At 34.7% G+C, this 27336-nt stretch overlaps 1 protein-coding gene across 1 annotated transcript in view; it reads right to left on the bottom strand.

The window, feature by feature from the left end:
* The window catches only part of SEMA3C (semaphorin 3C), a 177445-nt gene extending 150310 nt beyond the window's left edge, over positions 1–27135 (bottom strand). Inside the window, exons 1-2 of the mRNA XM_040472808.1 lie at positions 26885–27135; positions 24682–24822 (exon numbers count right to left, since the gene is read on the bottom strand). Of these exons, the coding sequence (XP_040328742.1) occupies positions 24682–24784 (103 nt within the window). The 5' untranslated portion in view covers positions 24785–24822; positions 26885–27135. The remainder of the gene's footprint in view (positions 1–24681; positions 24823–26884) is intronic.
* Positions 27136–27336: the final 201 nt, after the last annotated feature.

Raw genomic sequence — 27336 nt, 5'->3', positions numbered from 1 at the left:
AGTAAATGAATAAAATTTGTAAGTACTCCCTCATTAATGTTTTTCATAATATTTTTTTAAAATGCAATGAAATGAAAAGAGAAAATACAGAGAGCACAGCATTTTAAATGTAAGATTTATGTTTAGTTTTTCCTATCAATCATAGTATTCTCACACAATTTTTAGCATAATCACAATACTGTTATTCACATTATTTATTATGTGATTTTTACATTTATTTATTTTTGAGAGACAGAGTAAGACAAAGTGAGAGTGGGGGAGGAGCAGAGAGAGAGGGAGACACAGGATTGGAAGCAGGCTCCAGGCTCTGAGCTGTCAGCACAGAGCCCGACGCGGGGCTTGAACCCACAGACCGTGAGATCATGACCTGAGCCGAAGTCAGATGCTTGACCAACTGAGCCACCCAGGTGGCCCTATTATGTGATTTTTAAAGTGGCTTTTAAATAGCCCTACAAGCACAAACATTAGACTCACTTATTAATCTGTAATAACAAATTAATCTATAATAACAATGCAATTGTAGAGAACGTGAAAATGCTTCAAACCACAATGAAATCAGCATCTTAAAGTAATTACTCACAGTACCCATTGATAGTATCATATATTATCATTTGCATCAACTCAAGGTAACAGTAAAAACTCTTGTCATCTACCCATTAGTCATTCCAATTATGGGAGTTCTTTCTCATGTTACTATCTCCTGATACTGTCAATTAACTAGGCCTCAATCATATGCCCGTTTTCAAGAACAGGTACATCTCAGGTTACCTTTTGTAAAAGTGTCTAGAGTAAAGGAAAACAAACAAACAAACAACAACAACAAAAAACAAGGATAGAAAGGGAAGCACAAAGCCATGTATGTAGGTAGCCACCTAGACCAGTCTGTAACAGTGACATGGAACCTTAGCTGGAAAACACTAGTAGCCTATGGGGCAGTGTATGGGGTTGTAGGGCAGTGATTAGAAATATTAAATTTGGGAATTGCCATCAAAACACAGAACAACAAAAAGCAATATTCTTTTATTTTTGTTCCTTATTGGATAAGTAGATCTCTGGAGTGAAGAAATGTCTTCTTTTAACACTGGGGACTGTAAGCAGTAAATATAGTAAAAAAAAAAAAAAAAAAAAAAAAAAGGCATAAAAAGACTGAGTAGGGAAGACCACAGTTTTCAAACCGCTCCTCTGCTCAGGTCAATTCTGGCCTCCCTTTGAAGGGTAGGGTAAGTGAAAACAAGATGAGGTGTGCAAGGCAGGGCACACGGACAGAAAAGAGGGTTCAGACATACAGAAGAGGAAAGAATGAGAATCAAGAAACTGAAGTTCAACAGAAAGGTAACTGGCTGAGGAAAAAATTCAGAAAATAGTCCGAAGCTATCTAACTAGGTCAAAGATTAGATACTAGGGAAAACAAAGAATTGAATGGAAATTCAAGCTAAGAATATTAAGAAGGTTGCATTTCCAGTTTAAAGATTAAAGCAACTATGCTACTTGGTTTAACTATAACTTTTAAATTAAGAGTTTCTTACTTTGTTATGCAGTATCTTTATTAACTGATATAGTCAGATTGTACAGAACAATGGATCATAGTTATGTTGAAATTAATACATGATGAAAAATTCTAAATTCTTTATGAACTATCATAAAAAATAACGAGAGAGAATTTACATGTAGTTTATGTAGATCATTTCCATATTTGTTTTTCTTAAAAAATTTTGCAGATTTAAAAAATGAAAAATATGTAAACCCAAAGACTAAACCTGAAATAATTCTTATTAAAGATGAGTAACATTGAGTTCCATGCATAAGAATAATAGAAACAGGGGCGCCTGGGTGGCGCAGTCGGTTAAGTGTCCGACTTCAGCCAGGTTACGATCTCGCAGTCCATGAGTTCGAGCCCCGCGTGGGGCTCTGGGCTGATGGCTCAGAGCCTGGAGCCTGTTTCCGATTCTGTGTCTCCCTCTCTCTCTGCCCCTCCCCCGTTCATGCTCTGTCTCTCTCTGTCCCAAAAATAAATAAAAAAAGTTGGAAAAAAAAAAAGAATAATAGAAACAAAGATAGAGATATGTATCATAATAATAATAAAAATGAATTATATTATCAGTATATATATGCTCCAGGTAATGATTTTTGTCTGCCAATATTTAGCAAAATATAGGCAGAACCAAATCATATCAATCCTGCTGCTCACAGTACCAGGGGATCAGACTTCCATAATAACACTGTGTTGCATATCAGAACACTTACATAAGATATCTCTTTCGTTAGGGGCACCTGGGTGGCTCAGTTAGTTAACTGTTGACTTCGGCTCAGATCACGATCTCACAATTTGTGAGTTTGAGCCCCACGCCCCTGTGCTGCCAGCTGAGAGCCTGGAGCCTGCTTCAGATTCTGTGTCTCCCTCTCTCTTTGTCTCTTCCCTGCTCATGCTCTGTCTCTGTCTCTCTCAAAAATAAATAAACATTAAAAAAAAATTTTAAGGCTATCTTTATTTAAATAAATATGTATGAAGCTAGGATATCTGGTGCTATGTTTTAAATGACTGAATAAAAAAATTTTATGAACTTTTTTAGATATGAAATAATGGCCTATATTATCACAACATTAACTCCAGCCTACCCATAAGTTCTCTAACTTCTACTAATTATAGTGCCTTGATATATTCTATTCCAGAATCTGTCAACATAGCCTATATGATTTTATAGACAATTTGTGCCTTTGTCCAAACCTTAACATATGCATATACCTACATATTTATGAAAAAAACCAGCTATGCTGTTGTTAATTCCCTTCACTAGATAAACATTTCTTAAATGCCCTTTCACAACATACTTTTTTGTAACTAATATTTTCAGAAACAGAGACAAAAGTAAATGTATTATTTTGTTCAATTTGGGTCAATTCATGTTCAATATCATGAACATGATATATGTATATATTTTAGAAAGCTATGATACAAACCTTGTTTTATTATGCTTACTTCCTTTTCTAATTATATATTCTTGAAAGAAGAGTTCTATTTTTCTTTTATGCCCAGTGCCATCAAGCATTCTTAAAAGAGCTTTTGCTTTAGCTAGAAATGATTTTTTAATCCATTATTGTGTCAAGAGTAGAAAACTCCATATTAGTGAGGTTTAGACAGATGAGCATAAATGAGTAAAGAAAACCAGGCTAGAAGGGGATAGCCCTACTCAGCCCCCCTCTATCCTTCCTAATCCTCTGACTTTTTAAGACCAATGAGAAATATACAGCATCAACTGAAATCTGACTTTTAAAAAAAAGTTTATTTATCTATTTTGAGAGAGACAGTGCACGTATAAGTTCGAGTGCGAGCAGGGGAGGGGTAGAGAGAGAAGGCAAAAGAATCCCAAGCAGGTTCCACCCTGACAGCAAGGAGCCCAAGGACAAGGGAGTTTCTGAACCCATGAAGTCATGACCTGAGCCTACCAAGAGTCAGCTGCCAAACCAACTGAGCCACCCAGGCTCCTTGTAGACAATATATTCTTAAGAGGCATGGAGTATATCTTAGTCATCTTTTAATTCCCTTAGCTTCATACAAAATTATAAAAATAATGCCTAACATGTAGATTTTTACTCTGTGTCATATTTTCTAAATGTTTTACATACATTACCACATTTAAAATTCATAAGGAAAATATGAGGTAGCAACTAATTCATCTTTAGTTGATAGCCTAGTAAAAAAAAAAGCCAATGGAAGTTGAGGAAATTGCCATGAATTACATGGCTCCTAAATGTTGGAGAAATATTTCAAACCCAGGCAATCAGCTCCTAAGCCTGACCTATTTGCCTTAGCCACAGCTTGTGCAAAACAGAAACAGTTGTTCCATGGTTTAAACCAGGCAAAGATAATAGGTAGGAGGGCCTATTCACTACTATCCTGTAAATTATCCATTAAATTTAAGTAAATAAAACTCTTCTACCTAATATGTGAATTTATAAAACATAGTTCCTTTATGACTAGTTCATAGCACAATCATATAAATACTCCCTCACTTTTTTCCTCTTTACTACTGAGATAACACAGAAACAAGAATGAAATGTATAATTTGTATTTTAGTATGTGTTCCCTGAAAGAGATGTTGGACTAAATGGCTTAAAAATAAATTGGGGAATATTGCACTACAACACCTCATTTTGCACATTGTACTGAACACCCTGGTATAATTGGGTGGGGAAACTGAGTCACAGTTTTGCCTGCTAAAGTGGGTGGTACAAGGAATTACCGCACTTTATTTTGGTGTATAAATTCCACCTGAATAATATCAGAAAAGTCAGGCAATTTTTCCATTTGTCATGTTAGAATTAAATGATGATATGACTTTTATCAGTGATACTCTAAAACAAATAAGTGAAATACTCCGTGGGGGGGGGGGGGGAACCAACACTACCTTTGACTCATGACCCTAAAATTTACGAATGTGGCTATTTTAGTATTTTACAAAAGTGATTTCCATTTAGCATAGCAATTATTTTTGTACCACTGAAGGAAGTACAGTTGTGAAATCTGCATTTTAACACACATAGAGTTGTATTCTTAAAGTCTACTAGGCCAGAGATTGGTATTTTATTCCCAGAACTATTTTATTCATTTATTTCTTAGTTGTCAGTTTGCTTTGTTTTGTTTATATACTTTGCAGGACCTGCTAACAGGTCCTAAATAATAGAAGCACACTAAATCTAATCATTTCTTTTAAAGGTAAATATGTATCTTTCCATTAAAGATCAATCAATAAAGTTATAGGTGGAAGCTTAGAAAAAATGATACCTGAGTTTGACGTGACTGGAATCCTAAAAACACACAATGTTCTAGAATACCATTTGCTGTTTCATTTAATAAGTAGCTGACTAATTTTATTCTTCCTAAACTGCATCCAATGAGTAAAATGTGTTTTCTGGTGTTTGCTCATTTTATATATATTGTACATTTCAAGGAGTTAAACATAACTTCCACAAAAACAGAAAGTTTTTTCCCCTCTTTTTTCTCCAATGAAAGACATCATATTGGTGCACTGAAACATACACCATAAAGCTCTTGACAATGGCCAAGTTTTTAATTCATGCTGTTTTAATGTAAACAAGTAAATATGACATATCATTTTTGGTCAACACTGACTCTTCAAAGGCCCAAAGTAATTGATGTGTGTTTTGTTTATTGACCTGCTCATAATATTGCTTTGTTTATTTCTATCTCATAACTCTTACACATGGTATTTTACTCCAGACATCTTTTGATTTGCAAGTATGCAGACATATTTCGTAAGCTAACAAAAGCCATGTCTTTCCTGCCTATGTAACAATAGTAGGATCACAGTACAAAGCCCAGAGACCTAAATCAAGGTAATTTTCTAAGAAGGTTAAAAGTGTTTTAAGAAAGGCATCTCTGAATTATTGGCACTTCATGATCCTGGAACTTAGAGCTAGACAGAGTTTGATTCACTACTTTTGTGCTTCCTGACCTACTTCTGCTCCTCTCTAATACTCTAAATTGCTGATTCAGATATAATTCATTTGTTCTTTGATTTTTAGGCATTTATTAAGTACCTATTACACATCATGCTCATAAAAGAGGCTAGAAAAGCATGATATAGGAAAAAAGAACAGAACTTCTCATTTCCATATGTGACATATTTTTTTCTGAGAAGAAATCTTCCCTATCTTATACCTACTCCCATTCTTCCCATCTATACTTCCCATACTTCCTGTACTTCCCACCACTACTACCTATAATCTCGTAACTTTCTAGAGAGTCTGTTATCCAACAATTAGGCACAAAATACATATAAATGAAATTATGCACGAGAGAGTATCCATTGCATGAAACGTATTTAATCTTCTTAGCAAGAGACTCTATGTCTGGTAATGTAACATAAATGAAGACCTAGCTTAGGTTGTCAGGAACCTCACTGAGATGTCACTACATTTCAAAATATAAAGTAAATAGAAAATAAAACATAATTTTCTAGGTCATGGCTTTGCAATGGATCTTCACATTTCACACAGAAAGGAAGGATATCTGTTTACTTTCAATGGGTTGCCAACTCATTATGCTGCATGACTATATTGATTATTTCTCTGGCATTGCAAATCTTAATTATTGACTAAACGAGCGAAAATTTACAGTTTATCACTACGCTGGAAACCATTAGAGCAACATTGAATACAGTTCTCTTTCATTGTTAAAAAATCCTTGTAGATCTCATGTTCTTTAGTAGAAAGTGAACTTCAGGGATTTGGGGACAGCAACTCCTAAAGTAACTGCAGACTGGAATTGCCTGGAGTAGTTTCAAAACCCTAGATTCTACACCCCATCCCTAGACATACTGACTTAAAAACTCTGGGTGTGGTCTTGGCATCAGGATTTTTAAAGCTCCCAGACGACTCTTACGTGTAGCCAATGTTGGGAATCACTGTTCTTAAAGGTCTTAGGTTGAACCCATTCACTCATTCCCAAAACTCAGAATTACTGATTTTTTTTATTTCTGGTTTAATTTCTTCTGTCTTATACCCTTATGATGTAGGGACAAACTGCTGATGGGAATGAAAGCCCAGAGAAAGCATGAACTCTAGTATAGAATTTATTTGGGGGCATGGAAGACGTTTCTGAAGACCTGATTATTCTGAACTTCTGGTATTTAGGACAGGCTCCTTCATGCCTTTGCTCTATCCCTCAAATATGGCCAAGATGGGGGCGGGGGGGGGGGCGGGGAAGGAGAGAAAGAGAGATCATGTGAGCACCAGAGCTAACAAGAGAGATTTGGAAATCAAGAAATGGAAAGGATAAAAGCAGTCCCCCATCTCTACCACCAACCACTATAAACAGTTTTGGATTTTTAATGCTGGGCGTTTAAAGACAATTTGGCAAACTGGAGTCAAGCTGTTTGTCAACTGATCAGTCAGGCAGTGATACTGATTCTGCAGTTGCAGGCACTACTGGGAATTTGGAGGTAAATAACAAAACAAATCCTGCAGAAGTGCCTTCCCTCAGAGGCTTGGAGACCTTTGGTTAAATGCAAATATCTCTTCCTTGGCATTCCAACTGAACTCTGCTCTCAATCTAGTTTATAACCATGATAAAAACTGTAATCCCTTCTAGCAGAATAATTAATGCCAACAATGGGTTTAAAGCCAATATTCTAAACCAACTTTAAGATAATGTTTTTATTTCAAAACTGACCTCTTCTTGTTGTCTGTGCCTCTTTTATGGCCTGGTGTGCCTGGTATACCAGTTCTTTATGAAGTTGGCTTATGTTGCTGACAAGAACAGGTGGTCACTGAGGAGAGGATTCATGCTACACTTCTATTTGTATCGAAAGATGTAACACACAACATTGCACAGGATGGGCACCCTAAAATATTCCGGGAATTCAATACAATTCTTTGGGTCTTTTTTTTTTTTTTAATTTAAATAATGTATTAATGGAATCTATCTAAAGTAGGGAGGATGAGTGGGAGGCAAAGGAATAAGAGACAGATAGACACAACATTGTTTATAAAAGTCTAAAACCTTTTTTTCATACTGACCCATAATTTGCCAATAATCAACCCTAACCATATTTCCCAGCTTTCTCTTTAAGGTGAACATAATTTGTAGTGTTGGCACGTAATACAGATACTTGTATACCTTGAAAAATATCTATGAGGGGGGGCTGGGTGGCTCAGTAGGGTAAGTGTCCAACTCTAGATTTCAGCTCAGGTTATTATCTCATGTTTCCTGAGTTCGAGCCCCTCATGGGGTCTGGGCTGACAGCATGGAGTTGGTTTGGGATTCTGTCTCCCTCTCTCTTTGCACCTGCCCCACCCCTTCTCAAAAATAAATAAATAAACATTTAAAAATATCTATGCTATTAATGGACCTCAGCAAACTTATCTTTAGTTATAAAAATCTAATATATAACCTATAATCTACCCAGAAGCAGTTTTAGAAAAGGTTTTAAAATTCTGTTTTATTATCAAATATTTATTAGAAAATTTGGAAAGCAAATATGGTTATTTGTTGTAAAGATAATTTCACCTAAGTGCTCAGGACACCGAATTTCACTTCCAAAGCATACATAAATGACACATCTTAACTCTAGGCCACCTTTAAATCAGTTCCTGTTACACATTCCATCAGCACCTGAGCTCTGAGGCTTTCACCATTTCGTGAATAATTTCAGGCTAAGCTTGATAATCTTTTTCTCACTTCAATTAAAAAAGAAGAAAAACCAAAGAGGGGACATGAGGAAAATAAACACAAGATTATAAACTGCTGGATGAGTCTATTTTACGCTTTAAATTTCTAATGTAACATCTGATACGTCTACACATAGCTATATGTATAGAAAAGTGTCAAATACATATCAGAAAATTAGATAGGAGGAGAAGTAAATAGTGCAGAGGATCATTCAAGATTCTATAAAGAAAAACTGCTGAAAATAAACCAACTACAAAAGAGACATAGCTAATATACGCACAATGAAGTGAGAAGCGATCCTTTCCTTTCACCTAAAATCAGAATGTTTTATTTTTCTGTAGCAAAGCAATATGTATTCCTTTTTTCTTCAACAAAATATAGCCTATTGAATGTTCTCCTCCTGTAATAGGAAATAGCTTATAGCACTACAGTTGATACAATTAAATGAAAAACCAAAGAATATAATACTGGCATAAAGATCTCCTTGTTTATCCTACTTAAGATATGAAAAAAACCCTGCATATCACAGACACATTATAAGATCCTCTGGAAAAAAATTGTGCATAATTAGATTTTCACACAATGGTTTTAAAACTCCAGTCATATCAGCAGGTTTTGAGTACTAATGAAAAATGGAATTGATACAATTATGTTGAACAGTGGCAGGAAACATGCTTTTAAGAGAATCAGCTTAACGAAAAAATTCCCAGTTGCATGAGCATTAAAGCTGTCAAGACGTTAAGCTAAAGATCTTCTCTCTGTGCCAGCTAACCCCCTGCCCGACTCAGGAAAGTAACTTCCTGAAGCCATGCCAAGCCCTTTGCTTGAAAATAACATCTTAATTGGTTTCTTCTAATAAAATTCAAAGTGTTCATTTCGGTGATGATAATACACTCATTGTTTTATTCCAGCTTAAAGTTCTGTTCTCTTGGAATGTTCTGAGTATTACTGTTCAGGGGAAAGGAAAGGAGAGAGAGGAGAGGAGAGGAGAGGAGAGGAGAGGAGAGGAGAGGAGAGAGAAAAGAAAAGAAAAGAAAAGAAAAGAAAAGAAAAGAAAAGAGAAAAGAGAAGAGAAGAGAAGAAAAAAGAAAAGAAAAGAAAAGAAAAGAAAAGAAAAGAAAAGAAAAGAAAAGAAAAGAAAAGAAAAAGAAAAGAAGAAACGCTCACGGGTCTGAATTTATGTAGTAACGATAGGTGGATGGACCAGCAAAAGTTGGAAGTTTTTGATGCCAAGAAAGACTGCTTCTATTTAAATCCAGATTTGTATATAATACCAATGAGATTCTAATTACTTCACACTGTTTGCATCATTATTGCTTAATAACATGCATGTGTAAATACAGAGCCAGGTTGATTAGGTTTAGAGAATGTTTAAGGCTCTTACTGGCAACTGACACAAGATAAATTATCCAATAAGTCTTTTCAAATCAAGGGATAAATTTAAGTCATGAGGTTTTGTTTTTGTTTGAATTATAACAACTAGTGTGTATTTAAGAGGTTGGAAAATTATAAAAAGAGCTCCAACATATTCACTGCATCGTATTATCAAAACTTCTACATGCCTGGTCATCATCTTAAGTTTCTTTACTGAAAGTTTTTCAATCTAGTCTATTGAATGGTTTGTATACATAGAGACAGAACTCTAATTTCATAATGAAATTCAACACAACTTTTATTTTATAGAAGCCAATTTTGTTATCACTTTGCTGCTATTCATTTATTCATTAAACAAGAATGAAGAGGTCCCTGTACTAAGAATTACAATTCTGTTGGAATTGCGCTTTTACATGTAATGGTCTCCAACACTTGAGAGAAACTGTGGCCACCTACACCACTTCTACCTGACCCAAATAAGCAAGGTCAGGAATACTAGGGTATTTGACTCCCTTTACTCTCAGTTTCTAATTTTGTTAGTGTGGTCTTAAAATCTTCAGACTCGTGTCCATTATCAAGTTTCAGTAATGAATGAAGAGCCAGCCTGGTGCACTTCACACAGTTTGTACAAAATTATGTCTATTTGCAAAAGAAAAGAGGTTGTTTCTAATCTAATTTTGTGAAATGAAGACTTTAGAAAATGAAACACGGAATGAAAGATTATGTTTCACATGCTATAATTGGAAATCTGCTAACTCCTTGGCAATTGATGCTAACTACAGTAAGTAACACTAGCAACCTGGGTTGTAAGACTCCACTAGCTGTCAAAGCAGCAAGCCTACTGAACAAATTCATGCATTGATGGTGTCTTTACATATGATTTGCCCCATTCATTCCCTTTATGTTCCTATTAGCTGTAGTAAAGATGGATTACCTCCTTCTGGCAGGTTGTTATTCAGCAAGTCCTTTAGTTCTCGCCATTCCTCGCCATCAGTGATGGGAAGGAGGCAAGGCTCAAATACAGAAGTCACTAGAGTTTCTTGCTCTGCCCCTCAGCTCACTTGCACCAAGCTGTTACTGCACACCTGTGTTGCAGTAATATGATAAGTACTAAAGTGTTTGCCGAGCTAATCGCCCAATTATTATGTAAATATAAAGTTGTGGTATTTGAACCTTTAAAGTAAGAAAACATATAAATAATATATTAAAAACGATACCAGGAATATAATAGCTTTTTTTTTTCCTGACTTCTCAATTTTTGTTCTGTGCATTTACAGGACAGTATACACTTAGGAAAGATCTAATTTGTTGTGTGAAACACAACAAATATTTACTCACGGGGTATGTGTTTGTAGGTATGTGTGTGGGTGTGTGTATAGAGAGGACATTTATTTTTTACTCAGATATACATCCCCTCTCCATAACTGATTCTATTTTTAGAAAGTGTAACTCCATACCAAGGAAATAAGATGTTTTTCTTGAAAGAATTTAGCAACTGTTTCTCTGGTGCTATTACTCCTGCAGAGAATCAAGGTTTTCATTTTATGATATCAGCTGTCTGACCCTCTTTTTAGAAGAGTAGCAATTATTGTTTGTAAAATTATATTGCTTTGACTCCTTTGGTCTATCAATTCCACTGAGACTAGAGACTTGATATTAGCCATTACATTACATATAAGATTAAAGGTGAGCAATCTTAGTTAGGGGTGCCTGAGTGGCTTAGTCAGTGTCTGACTTCAGCTCAGGTCATGATCTCACAGTTTGTGGGTTCAAGCCCCACATCGGGCTCTGTGCAAACAGCTCAGAGCCTGGAGCCTGCTTCAGATTCTGTGCCTCCCTCTCTCTCTGCCCACCCGCCCCCCACTCATGCTCACTCGCTCTCTCTCTCTCTCAAAAATAAACATTAAAAGAAATTTAAAAAATATGAGCAATCTTATATTCAAAGTCTGGTATCTGCTCATTATTTATAAGAAAATAGTTTCAGTGAGGAAGTAATTTAAGAATTAATTAGGTGGAATATTTCATACTTTTTAATGAAGTATCTTAAATGCTAGCAGGTATTAATATTGAGAAAGGCAAGAATATTAGGCATGTTCACTGACATCACTTCAAAAGAGTACATAAGGTTATTTTAATGATTGGGGCGCCTGGGTGGCTCAGTCGGTTGGGTGTCCGACTTCAGTTCAGGTCATGATCTCCTGGTTGGTGAGTTCGAGCCCCACATTGGGCTCTGTGCTGACAGCTCAAAGCCTGGAGCCTGCTTCAAGCTGTGTCTCCCTTTCTCTCTGTCCCTCCCTCGCTCATGCTCTGTCTCTATTTCCTTCAAAAGTAAATAAACATTAAAAAATTATTTTAAAGACTGTTTTCCTCCTAAGGCAATATATAAATAAGCAGAATAGAATATTCTAAGGATTGACAAAGAGGAAAATGGTATCCTGATGTATATAGCACAACAAAACTCTTGATTATGGGCGTTGCAACTTGGGAAAGGCAAGACACATCCTGTTCATTCATTTATATAATAAGAGACAAATAAAATACAAATTTTTGATATTTATTGCCTCAACCTTTCCAAAGATAATTGAGAAACATTTCTAATATAGTGTTAAAGTTTGATATAATAATCCATAAATTATTGCTAAAAGGACAGCTATAGTTAATTTTTCTCTCCATATATCATTTTCTCTAGTATTATCTCTGCACCATCAGGCTGTGTCTGTTAGCCAAAACAGTTAGCCTGTCTGGGCCTTCATGCCTAACTACTTCATAGGCATTCTGGAATAAAAGACATAACAAGTGGAAAATCTCCAAAAAGTTAAAAGCAGTCTGCAACAGTAACCTACCACTGTTGAGTTCTCAAAGGCAGTTAATTCCCACTGAATAAGGAGGGAAGGCTGAAAAGATTGTTTTTGAAAAGCATGCACCTTGAAAATGTAGAATGAACTTGCCATCTTTTACAGCTCAGCACATTGTTCCAGGGCTGGCGCTACCCTAAAATAGCACATGGCTCAGCACTAAGCTCTCCCTTTTATGTGCCGTTCTTGCCAACTCACACTCTGCATTAGAAAACGTCAAACTTTTCTGTTCCTTGCTTTAAATTTGTTTTCATTAACAACAGTGGTCCTCAGGAACATAGAAATGAAAATGCAGAAGGCAAAGAAGTGCTGGAATTTGCCCAAAGCTTACATTTGAGCTCTTTCTCAATACTTTTACTTTTGACAGTAATGGAACTAAAACCAAAATGATAGTTTTTCATACCTTGTTATATAAAAGATATTTAGGAAATTGAAAAATTGAACATATCTTGGTGTTATAGTTAGTTGATGCTACAGTGGTATCTGTAACAAAGAACCAATCATTTTCTTTTCTTTAAGAGAAAGTGTAGGCTATGTTGAACTTATGGAGACTACTCTGATTAATTTGCACAGTGAGGTGAAGGGAATGGATAATAAATTTTTCTACAGTTATCCTTTGTCTGAGCTCAAACTTGTTTCCACAGCCACAAAAGAAGACCTTACCCACAGCAACGAAATAAGCATGTTCCACAGTTGTAATTCCCTTATCCTCACCTGGGTGAATCTGAAATTAAAGGGGCGATTAGGGACAGTGTAGAGAATGAATTTTATCTCCTTTATTTTCAGGAAGGATGGATGTTCTAAAAGAAAAGCAGAAGTCTACTGTGACACCTTTAACATGACAAAGTGAGTTTACAGAATGCCTGAGAAAAATGTTCTTTTAATTGTGATTTTGTGAATCTTAAAACTAATTCTAGCAATATCTACCAAAATGGCTCTGGCTCTGGCGTCTGACTGCTTGTGTTTTAATTGTGTTCTTTTCCATCCCTGTGACCTCAGGCAAGTTACTCTTGCGGAATCTCCATTTTATGAGGATAAAAATAGCACCTAACTCACAGTGTTGTTAAGAAAATTAAAAATAATGCCTGGCACAAAGGCGATATTAATGTTAGTGATTATTATATAAATGCAAATACATAACCAAAATTATTTTGTAAAAACATAAGATAATATCCATGAAGAATGGAAAAATGCATATCTTTATTTCTAAGTATTCTTCTAAATCAAATTACAAAGAAAGGTATGTGACATACACTTTCAATCTACATATGTGAGTAACATCAAAATATTTAATCAACATGTGAATGAGTATAAACCAGGCTATCTAAAATAAGCAATCTATAGATTCAATGTAATCCCTATCAAAATACTAACAGTATTTTTTCTTTATCAAGATACCAGTAGTATTTTTCACAGAACTACAGCAACAAATCCTAAAATTTGTATGAAACCACAAAAGACCCCAGATAACCAGAGCAATTCTGAAAAAGAAGAAGGAAACTGGAATTATCACAATCCCAGATTTCAAGATATACTACAAAGCCATACTAATCAAAATAGTATGGTACTGGCAAACAACAGATACAAAATCAATGGGACAAGATAGACAATGCAGAAATAAACCCATACTTATATGGTCAGAAAGAAAACAAGAATACAATGGGGAAAAGACAATCTCTTCAATATATGGTGTTAGGAAAACTAGATGACACATGCAAAAGAATGACACTGGACTACTATCTTATACCATAAACAAAAATAAATTCAAAATGGATTAGGGACCTAAATGTGAGACCTGAAACCATAAAACTCCTAGAAGAAAATATGGGCAGTAATCAGTCTTAGCAATATTTTTCTGGATCTTTCTCCACAACCAAGGGAAACAAAAGCAAAAATAAATAGGATCAAATCAAACTCAAAAGATTTTGCACAACAAAGGAAACTTTCAACAAAATGAAAAAGCAGTCTACCAGACGGGAGAATATATTTGCAAATGACATGTCCAATTAGAGATTAATATCCAAAATATATAAAGAACTTACACAACTCAACACAAAATAAATAATCCAATAAAAAGTGAGCAGAGGGGATCTAGATAGACATTTCTCCAAAGACATACAGATGGCCAACAAACACATGAAAATATGCTTGACATTACTAATCATCAGGGAAATACCAACCAAAGTTACAATGAGCTATTACCTCATAACAACCAGAATGGCTAGCATTAAAAAGACAAGATAGAAGTGTTGTGCAGTGCTGAGAGGAATGTAAATTGGTGTAGCCATTAGGGAAAACAGTAGAAGGGTTCCTCAAAAAATTAAAAATAAAAATACCATATGACCCAGTAATTCCATTTCTGGGTATTTCCCCAAAGAAAACAAAAACACTAATTCGAAAAGATACAGGTACCCTATGTTTATTGCAACATTATGCACAATAGCCAAAATATGGAAACTACCTAAGTGCCCCATCAATAAATGAATGGATAAAGAAGATGTGGTATAGACACACACACACACACACACACACACACACACACACACACACACACTGGAATATTACTTAGCCATAAAAAGGAATGAAATCTTACCATTTGCAACAACATAAATAGACTTAGAGGGCATTATGCTAAGTGAAATAAGTCAGACAGAAAAAGACAAATTCCGTATTACTTCACTTATACACAGAATGTATAAAGCAAAACAAATGAACCAACAAACAAAAAAACAGAGACAGACTCATAAATACAGAGAACTCTCCTCCAGAGAGGAGGGTGGGGGGGATGGGCAAAACAGGTGAAAGAGATTAAGAGGTGCAAACTTCCGGTTATAAAATAAACAAGTTACAGAGATGAAAAGTATAGCATAGGGAATAATATCATAAATAACATTGTAATAATGTTTTGCGGTGACAACCGTTCACTACATTTACCATGGTGAGCACTGAGTAATGTATAGAATTACTGAATCATTATGTCACACATCTGAAATTAATATAACATTGTATATCAATTATATTTCAATAACATTAATTAGTTAAACCACCTAGCATCTCTTGATAGCTCAAGAGTTCAGTCATAATTGTTTCCACGTATCTACGGATAATCATGGACTACGACACATTTTCTCATGGAATTGTTTTGATCAGATGACTGAATAAACATAGCACAAAACACTCTTAATTTCAGGTCATTGGAGCATCTCAGCTTTGTTCTCAATTTCAGGACCCTTGTACATTTTTAAATGGCTTAATATCACAGCATCATCTTTTGGCAACAGATTTAAGCTTATTAGAATGTGACAAAACTCACCCAGAATAAGAATTACTTTTTTATGCCAGGAAAATAGGAGTTTCCAACTTTTTTCTAAGAATCTTTAAAAGAAGACATCATTGTAACATATTTCTATCCTAATACTTCTCAAGGGACATTCTTTGCACTACTTAAAATTTCCCCAATTCAAAGCTGTAAAAGATATTTCATTTTATTTTGACTACTAAGAGTCCTGAATCAATATATATTACAGGGAAAAACAGACATGAAATTTCTCAGCAATTTCTTCTCATCTTATGTTCTCAATGTGTTTATAACAGTTTTAACTTGCTCTTGTATCATAAATTTAGTGCTGTTCTACTTAAGACTCTTTATGATTTAGGTAATGTCCCGCTCATAATTGTATTTATTAATCCCTTCCTGATTTTAAAGACACTCTCACAGGGGAAAAATGCAGAGTTTTATTCACAGAGCATTCCTTGTTGAGTCTTTTATTAAAAAATAAATAGTTTATGTTATTAAAGATGTTTAATTGGCATTTAACTGAAAATGTCAGAAGGGAAATTAAAACAAACTGTATTAACACAAGTTTTCCCAAGAACTAAATATTTCAGAAGATTCAATACAATCAGAAGGAGCGTTCTCCAAGATTAATGGAAAAATCAAGAACAATTGGCTTTATTTTTATCTCTTGGGCAACCATAGACAAACTGTTTTCAACAAATGTGCCTTGTAATGTTAATGCTACCAGAGTTCATAAAGACACAATTTATTATTTTGAGTTTATTGTCCAACAACAATTCATTTAGCTCACTAGTTCCCAGGGGTCCTTTTATTTGTTGTTTAATTATTATGCTTCTTGTCAAATGAGGCAGGTATTAAAAGATAAAAGATGTTTTGTAAAATTTCATCATCTTTCATTTATATACTATCGATGACCTGGAGACTTTGACAATTATATTAATGAAAATTTCAGCACTGAAAGAAGGCAAAAAAGCATCAAAGTAAATAACTGAAAGAACTTATAATCCTATGCAAGCTAAGTCCCTACACTTAATATACTTGTTTCCCAGTATAACTCACACTGACATTTTTATGTTTTTAAAACCCTGTTGTGCACATGTAAATGTAAAAGTCAACCTTGAGCTGAAAAACTGGCCAATATTAGCTAAGGAAAAATGTATCCAAATGGTAGAATCTTTAATTTTTTAATTATCATTTTCCTTTTCAGTTTAAAGCCATGAGCCATAGGCTTCAATGGGGTGGAAAGCAGTTTAGTAGTAGGGGATCTTTACTGTTTTAGTGAACACCAGCAAAGAATTAATAGCAGTCACAAATAATCGACTTTTTTGCCATGTATTTATCAGTCAATTTATTTTTGAGTTTTCACTGCCTTAAATATCTCCATGGGCATCTTGATAACTCATAAGAGTTTCAAGCCAAGAGAAAACCTGAAGTAGAGCCAGACTGCTGTCTATTCAATAAAATGATATTCAGGTTTTTTGAAGCCTGTGGAATACTGAGTGCATCCTACTTCTTTATTTTATATTGTGTTTTGAGTGTGTGTGTGTGTGTCCCAGGCTTCTTTATTTAAGAGCAAAGTGATGAGTGATGTGGGGATATACTACTTCTTTATTTCTGGATATTATGTTTCTAGATCTAAAAGCATGCAAATAAAAATCATAATCTAATATTCATCAGGATTACTTAAAAATGTCTGATATCTTAGACATTTGTAGTAGAGAGACAAAACATGCACATGACTGAATTATTGCCTTTATGGCAACAGAGGTGGAAATGTGTAATTTTGGGTAACTCCTGAATTGCAGTTGATACCCAATCTTATAAACAAACAAGAAATTTCGCTATTTCAGTAACTTAATAATATAAATACTCATTAGATAATATAAGATAAACTAATTCAGTAAATAATTCTCAACTGAAGTAGTGAATTTTGCAGTGCCTGGGTGGCTCAGTTGGTTAAGTGTCTGACTCTTGACTTCAGCTCAGGTCGTCATGATCTTGTGGTTTGTGAGTTCCAGCCCCAAATCTGATTCCAAACTGACAGTGCAGAGCCTGCTTGGGATTCTCTTTCTCTTTCTTTCTCTCTGCCCCTCCCCGGCTCTCTCTCTTTTAAGATAAATAAATAACCTTAAAAAAATTAAATAATAAAATAGTGAATTCAGGTTCTGTTAATTTGTTCACATAGAAAGTATTCCAAAGAGCAAATATTCCTGAATAATTTTCAATTTATTCATCAAAAGAAAAAGGGTAAAAAATAAAATATATTATTTAACAGCCATTACTTTAGGAGCATGTATATAACCTATACTTGGTATTTATATGGATATATTTACATTTGTATTTTATTTTATGGGTGTATTTATACAGATATATTTCATATCAAGGTACAGAAGTGGATCAGAAATTATCCCGATTTAATTATCATGACTCCCTGCCTTCCTGAGGCTTTATGGTACTCTTTTTTTTTTTTTTTAAAGCTTGCGTATTTATTTATTTATTTATTTATTTTTAACATTTATTTATTTTTGAGACAGAGAGAGACAAAGCATGAACAGGGGCAGGGCAGAGAGAGAGGGAGACACAGAATGGGAAGCAGGCTCCAGGCTCTGAGCTATCAGCCCAGAGCCCAACGTGGGGCTCAAACTCACGGACCGTGAGATCGTGACCTGAGCTGAAGTCAGACGGTTAACCGACTGAGCCACCCAGGCGCCCCTTTATGGTACTCTTAAATGTCCCAAGAGTGGCAAATAGTTAAATGCAATTTCAAGCCATCCACTATGCCATGACAATCATAAGAAGTAAACTAAGTAGATGGAGTTCTTATTAAGTTCAAGCTTATCATGAAAAATTGGACTTTCAAAAAAACCGAATCTTAAAAAAAATAATGCATTTGTCATTACTTTAAAAGTCTAGACATATCTAGACATGCTAGACATACTAGCTTATATATATGCCAACAGTATTAAGATTTAAGGCAACATCCCTGACAGGCCACCGATCAAGGCCCTTTGGAAGGCTGTGTATATATGAGATCTCTTCCTTTTTATATAAAACACTATGCTTCCAATCAAAACACACACAAAAAAACTCAGGGGCACCCGGGTGGCTCAGTCAGTTAAGCGTCTGACTCTTGATTTCAGCTCAGGTCATGATCTCATGGTTGGTGAGTTCAAGCTCCTTCTCGGCTCCTCACTGATAGTGTGGAGTCTGCTGGGGATTCTTTCTAGGCCTCTCTGCTACTTGTGCTCTCTCTCTCAAAAATAAATAAACTTTAAACACACACACTCAACAACTTTCTGGAAGAAAATATCTAAAATCTATAGAGAAGAAGGTCTATTAGGGAAGAAAATACAATAATTAGGAGATTTGAGAATTAACTGGAAAGGGTAAATATAAACGTTGAATTCCCAGACAACATTGAATCTCTGTATAATGTACAATGTAGGAAAAGGTTGTAACTAGATGGAAAATATTTGACCATCAGCAATGTACCAGGATATGAGTCTAAAGTTATTCATCCACAAATTAACCAAAATTTTTCTCCCATGATGCTTTTACCTTAATGCTATGATGAAGAAATTTTGTGTTCTACCTAGTCTCTATCATTATTTTAAATTAACTAAGATTCACTGAAGCATGTTTATAGTGTACCAAGGCTCTACTGGTTGGGGAGGTACAGTGGTTAAGAAGTATCAAAATTTATGTTAATTCAACATTTATTGAACAATAACAAATGGCAGTCTCTATGCTAATTGGGGGGGACTATTTATAGTACAAAAGAAGACCATATTTGTACGCTAAAGGAATTTATAAATGTTAACTCAATTAAAGTCATTCTTTGTGTATTTTAACAAGATGCACACTATAACCACACAATACATTTTACAAATTTAATTCATTTCATTTTCAAAACAGTTCTATGAAGTGTGTGTCATTCCCATTTTACAGATGATAAAATGCTGGATTAGGGAGATTAAGTAACTACCCCAATGTAGCATTCCCCAGAAAGTAGCAAGCAACTATGATTTAAAATCAGCTCTAGGGGCTCCTGGGTGGCGCAGTCAGTTAAGCGTCTGACTTCAGCCAGGTCACGATATCGCGGCCCGTGAGTTCGAGCCCCGCGTCGGGCTCTGGGCTGATGGCTCAGAGCCTGGAGCCTGTTTCCGATTCTGTGTCTCCCTCTCTCTCTGCCCTCCCCTGCTCAAACTCTCTCTCTCAAAAATTAATAAACATTAAAAAAAATTAAAAAAAAAATAAAATCAGCTCTGTAGGACTTCAAAATCTGTGAACTTTTATAAATTGTTTAGTTTTGTTCTGTCCCTTGCCCAAGTCCTTCATACAAATTGTTCTTGAAAGCAATGAGAGGAATTACTATAGAAGCCTTCCTTAAAGAAGATGATATTATTAAAAAAAAAAAAAACAAAACAAAAAAAAAACAAAACTAAGCTTAAACATCATAAAAATTTAGGGCAATAAAGAGTCTTAGAGTTTAGTTAGCCCCCAAATTTTTAACTGGTTGGGAGAACTGAGGTCCTGACAAAGTTTCAGAATTAATTGCTGAGGAACCAAAGTTTGAAAACTCTGTTATTTTTTCCACATAAATGCTGTTCTCACTATACTGCACTGCCAATCAAATGTCCATACTTTTATATACATCAAAAAATATATGTTTAGACATGTTTCCTAATATTTTAACAAAAACTTCCCAGAGGTCACTGGAATCATGACAAACATTTTCCCTACTTAATTGTAACTAAAATTTTGTCGGTATTTTTCCTTATACAAAAAAGACAGAAGTTTTATGTACAAAATTCATTTCAGAACAATAATTATTACCAAAAATAATTGGTGATATTTTGTAATGGAAAAGAGGTCAGTTCATCAGGAGGCATAACACTCTTAAATAGGTCAGTATTAAAAACAGAAATTCAAAAACATGAAATAAAAACTGATAGACCTGAAAAGAGAAATAGACAAATCCATAATTATAGTTGGAAAGTTCAACTTCTTCTGTAAGTAATTCAAAGAATAAGTAGACAGAAAATCAGTAGGGATATAGAAAACATAACAAACCATCAACTGACTGAATCTAACTAGCATTAATAAAACATTCATGCAATAAAAGCAGAATACAGATTCTTTTCTATGTAGGCTACATTCAGTGTCATAAAATGATTTTTAATAGTTTTTTAGAAAATCAGAAGCATATTATGTATGTTCTTTGACAACAAGAAACTGAATCAAAGATCTACAACAGAAAGATATATAAGAAATACACAAATATCTTCAAATTATACAACATATTTCTGAGTAATTTGTGAGTAAAGAAAAAGTAAGAGGGACAATTAGAAGACATTTTGAACTGACTACAAATCAAAACAAATTTTATCAAAATATGTGGAGCCCTGCTAAACAGTGTTTCAAGGGAAATTTACAGCACAACTGCTTACATTAGGAAAAAGTTCTCAAATCAGTGATCTAAGTTTCCATGTTAAGAATTTCCAAAAAGAAGAGTAAATTAAACACAAGACAAGAATAAGATAATTTCATTTTAGAGCATAAACCAAGGAAATATTAAACAGAAAAACAATAAGAAAAAAAACACAACAAATCCAAAAGCTGATTATCTAAAGAGATCAATAAAAAGAAAAAAATGATTTCTACAGCAGTCAGAACATAAAGGAAGTAGATGTAAATTAATAATATCAGAAATGAAGAAAAAGACATTACTACAGATCCTACAGGCACAGTGAGGATAATAAGGTAATATTATAGATGACTTTATGTCAACAAATTTAACATTTTAGATTCACAACCTAATTACTAGGTGAAAAATAATCTTATTTTGAATCTACCTCATTTTTAAACAGAAACAATGCTTAACATATTTAACTCAGTAATCATGTTTTATATCAATTCAAATATAGACAATATGTCCATTTTTCTCAACCTTCGACTTTTTTGTAAAATAACATGTACCTGATGCTTTTTGTCAAACTATAGTATCAATTCCTGGCTATGTAAAATACTACATGCTAAAGTCTCTACTGGATAAAGGCAGAACCATTTCAACAATGCTTTCTCTTTTATATTAACAAGCAAAACAAATATGTCTATTGAATATATGTAGCCTTGACTTATCTTATGACCCTTATAGATTCCAAAGATTTTCTGAGAAAAAAATTACAATGACAATAATGCTATGAAATGTGAATCTGTTAAACCACCAGATTTTTTTAAACAAAAATTCAACTTAATCAAAAGGTATTTCATGACCTTTATATTTATTTGAAAAGCTATTTGGCATAAAATTAGAATGATAACAATTATAAAATGTAATATCTAATAGGAACCACAGTTTTTTTAACATGCAAGATTTAGTTTGTACAAATGTAACTAATTAATAACATCTGAAATACATTCTCCCACAGGACTGATGACCATCTGGTTGACCTTACACTAGATCAATAGGGAAGGCAAATGTGTAAATCAATGTTTCCCAAATGTTATCACTGCATCATTCTACTACAAGAAGGGATAAAACTTGGATGTAAGAAGAGATCTCATTTCACACATTTTAAAATTGACTTTGTTAATTGGACTGTAAGGCAAGACTGAGAGGATTCTTCTAAAGTTCCATCCAGAAAGAGACTGGCAGAAGACCAAGTAATGGTGAAGGAAAATAATTCAAGACAAAAGAGTCAGGAGCCAAGGAAATTCTGAGAATATAAGACACAGATGATATAATCTGATGTTATTTGAATTTCCTCAGAATCATTTTCCAACTCATAATATTTGGCTGAAAAATAGTGATAGAAATTTTGAAATAAATAAAAGCATACACCATATGTATTTTAATTAATATATGTTCATATATGTGTCAACCCTTACAAAGTTCTATATTTTGATGTAAAGAGTAAACCATTTTGGAAGAAATTTAGCAACTTATTGTGATACACAGAAAAGTTGTAATAAAATGGGAAACTTTAAATAATAAGAAATTTGGAAAAGGTACACTGAAACAGGTACACTGTCTAATCTATTAAGAAGAGGATGATGAGCTGATTACAATTTATACCTTTTAACAATTTTTTTTGTCCAAGGTATTTTTCCTATGATAATATGTCTAAAATATAGTTCACTTCAGGAGTTTTTTGTATTAATTTAGAAATTATGGAGTTTCATTATTTGTTCTCCCCGTTGATATATATCTTTAATACAAATAAAGTGATACTCTGTATCTCTGACTATTTCCTAGCATGACTCTTCAGAAAAACAAAATATCAGGAATTGGTAGAAATCTCAGATCAAAAGCTTATCTCATCATGTTGTACTCTACATATGCTATAAATTAAGGTAAGTCTCATTCTGCAAGAATCTGTTTTGACTTTGAGAGCATTTAAAATATTAGACACGGAGTATTTTAAAAATCCCATCACAACTTCTAGTCACTTTATATACAGTAGTTACTGTCCTACTTAGTATTAGTTTGGTTTTAAAAGATTATACTAATTAATTTCTTCTGTAAAAGATAAACTGTAAAGTCTTTCAAATATGAACTTGATGGATTATCTCTGGTGATACACATGCTTTTACAGTTTACAAATTTTGGGTTAAGTTTGGGTTAAAAAAAAAGTTTGGTCAGTTTTGATGTATTAGAGAGAACAGGTTCAGATAACTAACCTGTGGGACCACTCCATCTTTCTACATATTGGGAGACAATATAGAAAAGAGAAATTGTACTACACCCTAATGCCTTTATTTTTCATTTGATTAGATATTTCATAGTTCTCAACTTGGAAGAAAAGGTATAAGTAGACTATAAGATGTTACAGTAATCAAAAAAAAAAAAAGACACTTCAAAGGGTCTGTTTTCCCTTTCTTCATAACTTAACTGGACAGCCATGGGTTTTTAGTGGAATGACTGGCTTAGAAGCTAAAGAAGCAATTAGAAGGTCACACACTCTAAGTTCTAAATAAAGCTCTTTCAGTGCTTATCATAACCTTGGGGAAAGCCCTTAGTGACTTAAGAAGGAAAGAAAAAAAATAAGATATCCATGTGACTGATAAGGGTCAGTCATACTGCTGTTTGAAATTCAAGATAATAGAGTGTTTCAAAGACACTGCTATAGAAAGTTCTGAGAGTATACTGTTTCTCAAGTAAAATAAAATATGCTCAATGACACCAATGCTTATGAGGAACTTAAGTTGAAAGAAATAATAAAAATATAAATAACCCTTATTGGCGAGATGATCTTCCTGATCTATTTCTTATCCCATACGTCCAATTAGTATGGGTTATGTGACTGACCAAAATCATCCATCTGTAAGTTGTTTGAACTATATACATCAAAGCTCATGGATACATTTGGCAAACCATTTCCTCAGAGGATCTTACACCTTTTACATTTGTGCAAATTTGAAATCACGCCAATTTTCCCAAACTTCTGAAGAAAACATTTGTACACAACAGCAGTCAAAAACATATTTCCAACTATTCTTTTAGATCCTTTTCAATTAATTAGGAGATTTTGCCAACCTCAGGAATGCCTTTTGGAAATGGAAAAAAAAAAACATTAGAACAACAAACATGGAGAAACAAGTTTGGAGGCCAAGACCAAAACTTATGAAGAAAAATTTTAATTAAACTTGCATAGACTTCTCTGCTGATGAGCATTAGCACACTGAGGGTGTTTCTCAAACACCAGGTGACTATTAAGAAGAAACTTCAAAAAGGGTAGAATATACTTCAAGCATTTTCATAAACACATGTAGTAGAGAGCTTTTGCCTATGAGCACATAATTTAAAATAGCCATGTCCTCCAAAAAGCAGCCCAGTAAATATTTTTAAAATTAATCAACATTTAATAATATTTTACTGTGTTTTATTATTAATGTTTGAATCTGGTTGTGAAATTTTTAAAAAGACTTCAAATAACATTTTTCCAGAGTATTTATCTTACCATCAAATGTTAAATAAACTCTTGCTTGGGGCTGAGACGATCCTTTTACACTGATAGAACAAACAAATACTCCAACCAACACGAAAATTGCCTGGACTGCCATTTCTTCAGATTTGCAAATTAATATCCAAGAGAAAATACCTTTAAAAGAGAGGTAACAAGTTTGTTATATTTCATTTCACATTTTAGGAGCATACACGTACGTGTATGTGCATGTGTGTGTGTGTGTGTGTGTGTGTGTGTGTGCGTACACACACACACATAACTAGTGATCTAGACAGAGCACCTTATTCACAAAAGATATATCTGAACTTTTACAGTCATGCAAACAGTAGGAGGTGCTCTGACTTTGTTGCTTCGATGTGAAAAGTTGGATTTAATTCATTTATGTCTGGAAGTCTTTGCAAAAAGACTTTCCAGGAAATAATGCTAATCTTAAAGCAGAACAAAGCAGCTAGGAAAAGGTATTGATTCCCAAAGGAAACTCCATATTTAAACTTGATCTAATAATCACATAACATTGAAATGACTTGAGAATGGTACCAGTGGGTATCAGATGAAAACTTGTCTTTCTACCATAAATATTGTAGTAGCAAGAAAAAGTCACATGAAAAATCATGTATACCCACTTGCTTCCACCCTCATTAGCTCTTTTGGAGTAATATCTCTGAAATGTTTCTACACATAAATCTATGTGTGTTCAATCCCTGACCACTGAAATCACTCAAATTAGTTATCTGCCAATTTATACAGATGACCATGCAGCTGTTAAATGATGCAGATGAGGTAACCATGGACTAGTGCCAAGTTCAAACCAATGACTTAGTGGTGAGCAATCCACTGAACCATGTATCCCTCAATGCATATTTAAAATAAATCAACCAGAAAGCAAGCTGTCAAAATTCCAAAAGATAAATCAGAGACAGAAGCATTGCCTTTTGAAACTGTAGCTATAAAATTGATACATGCTATTAACTAATGTCTGAATACTAAGGAAGATCAGGTAATGGGTAACTAGAGATCTATCTACAGCAGCTCTAGTGGCCACAATATGCAAAACAAACTCAGGACCATGAAAGAAATCCTGTCATTTTGAGTCTAATATAATTATACAATAAAATGACAGAGTTTAATCTAGAAATGTTTTACAGGTTACAACAATGCTAATCTTCAGTATTATATGGTTATTTACATTAAAATCTTAACACTATTTTATTTAAGAAAGAAATGCCACTAAAAATTGAAAAGACTACTTCACTAATACAGAAGAAAAAAAGTATTATATTAATTAAACAATTAAACTGAACACGCCATGTTGAACAATTGAAACATTTTAAACAGTGGATTTCCTAGGTGGCACACATGTCATAAGACTTAGAAACAAAACTGTCTGCCTCTTGCCACACAGATGGGAGGAAACCTTAGAGATGTTTGTACTGGTAATTTTCAAACGAAACAGTTTCTTCCTGCTTCCACAACCTCTTCACCTTGTCATCCCTAAATTAACTTAGAAGAAAACTGATTTTATAGGATAACTTTCCCTTAATGATTTGCTCCCTGGTTTTGTTGACTTTATAATTAAACCAAAAAAAAAAAAAAAAAGCTATAAATATGCCTAACCTTCCTCACTTCGTTAAGCAGGCAGATAATTACACATTTTTACGTATTGCTATTATCAGTGTCTTATCTGACATGTCTCACCAAAAGCGACATGTGCTAAAAATTGAGAAGAATAATAGTGGAGATGAAATGACAGGTCAAATGAAGTAAGTATACAGAGCAATGTGATTTCAAGTCTACCTAGGGATGAGAAGTGACTGAAAGCCAAGTGTCTTACACGTGCCCGTCCCCCCACCCCCATATAACTTCCCTTTAACTCACTTAGACATGCTGTTTGTTGTTTTCACTTCTGATGGAACACTAACAACATGTAAGAAAAGGAATCTTTTACGTCCTCTTGAGCAGTTCTACATCAGAAGGCACGGAAATACTCCACTTTAAACTCTCCGCAGGTGTCATAATCTAAAGAAAACTCAAGCAGGGCTCTCAGCAAGGGAAACACTTCCCTGACAAACTGCATGTGCTCTTTAGAAAATGTCCAGACTCAAGCACACCGATGTGTAAAAAGTCGATACGCAGAACCAAAAGTTATGTTTGGTATTTTGCTAAATGTGTAATGCTGAAAATAAGGAACCCAGCTTACCGAGATGGGAAGAGATCAGCACGGAAAAGACATCAATTTGCTACCGGTGTGACTCCGCGAGTGCCTCTCTAGTCTTTTTCCCAGAAGACCTTAATTTCTAGAGCGTCCCAGCGGTGAAATTCTTTCTTCCCGGTCGTCTGAGTTTCTTTGTAAAGGAATCCTCAGCGTAGCAGTGCCGCGGCACCGGGAGCTCGACTCCGCGTCGCTCAATCAAGCACCTCGGAGTGAATGGAAAGTGGCCGGGCACCGGGGGCGAGCGCTCGGGTGTCCGATTACAGCGACGCGGCGCGCGGCTCGGGCTGCCCGGGCGCGCCGCCCAGCCGGCTAGCCTCACCCGCCCAGCACACCCGCCGCATCTCCGCCGCCGCGAGGCCCCACCCAGAGCGCGCCCGCGAGAGGGTGGCAGGGAGCCGCGAGGGCGGTCGGCGGGCGAGCGGCCGGCAGGGCGGGGC

The sequence above is a fragment of the Herpailurus yagouaroundi genome, unplaced genomic scaffold, assembly GCF_014898765.1.
Source record: "Herpailurus yagouaroundi ecotype Mexico unplaced genomic scaffold, PumYag 100, whole genome shotgun sequence".
Lineage (NCBI taxonomy): Eukaryota > Metazoa > Chordata > Mammalia > Carnivora > Felidae > Herpailurus > Herpailurus yagouaroundi.
Note: the sequence above shows the minus strand (reverse complement) of the source record. Positions and strands in the feature narration are given on the sequence as shown.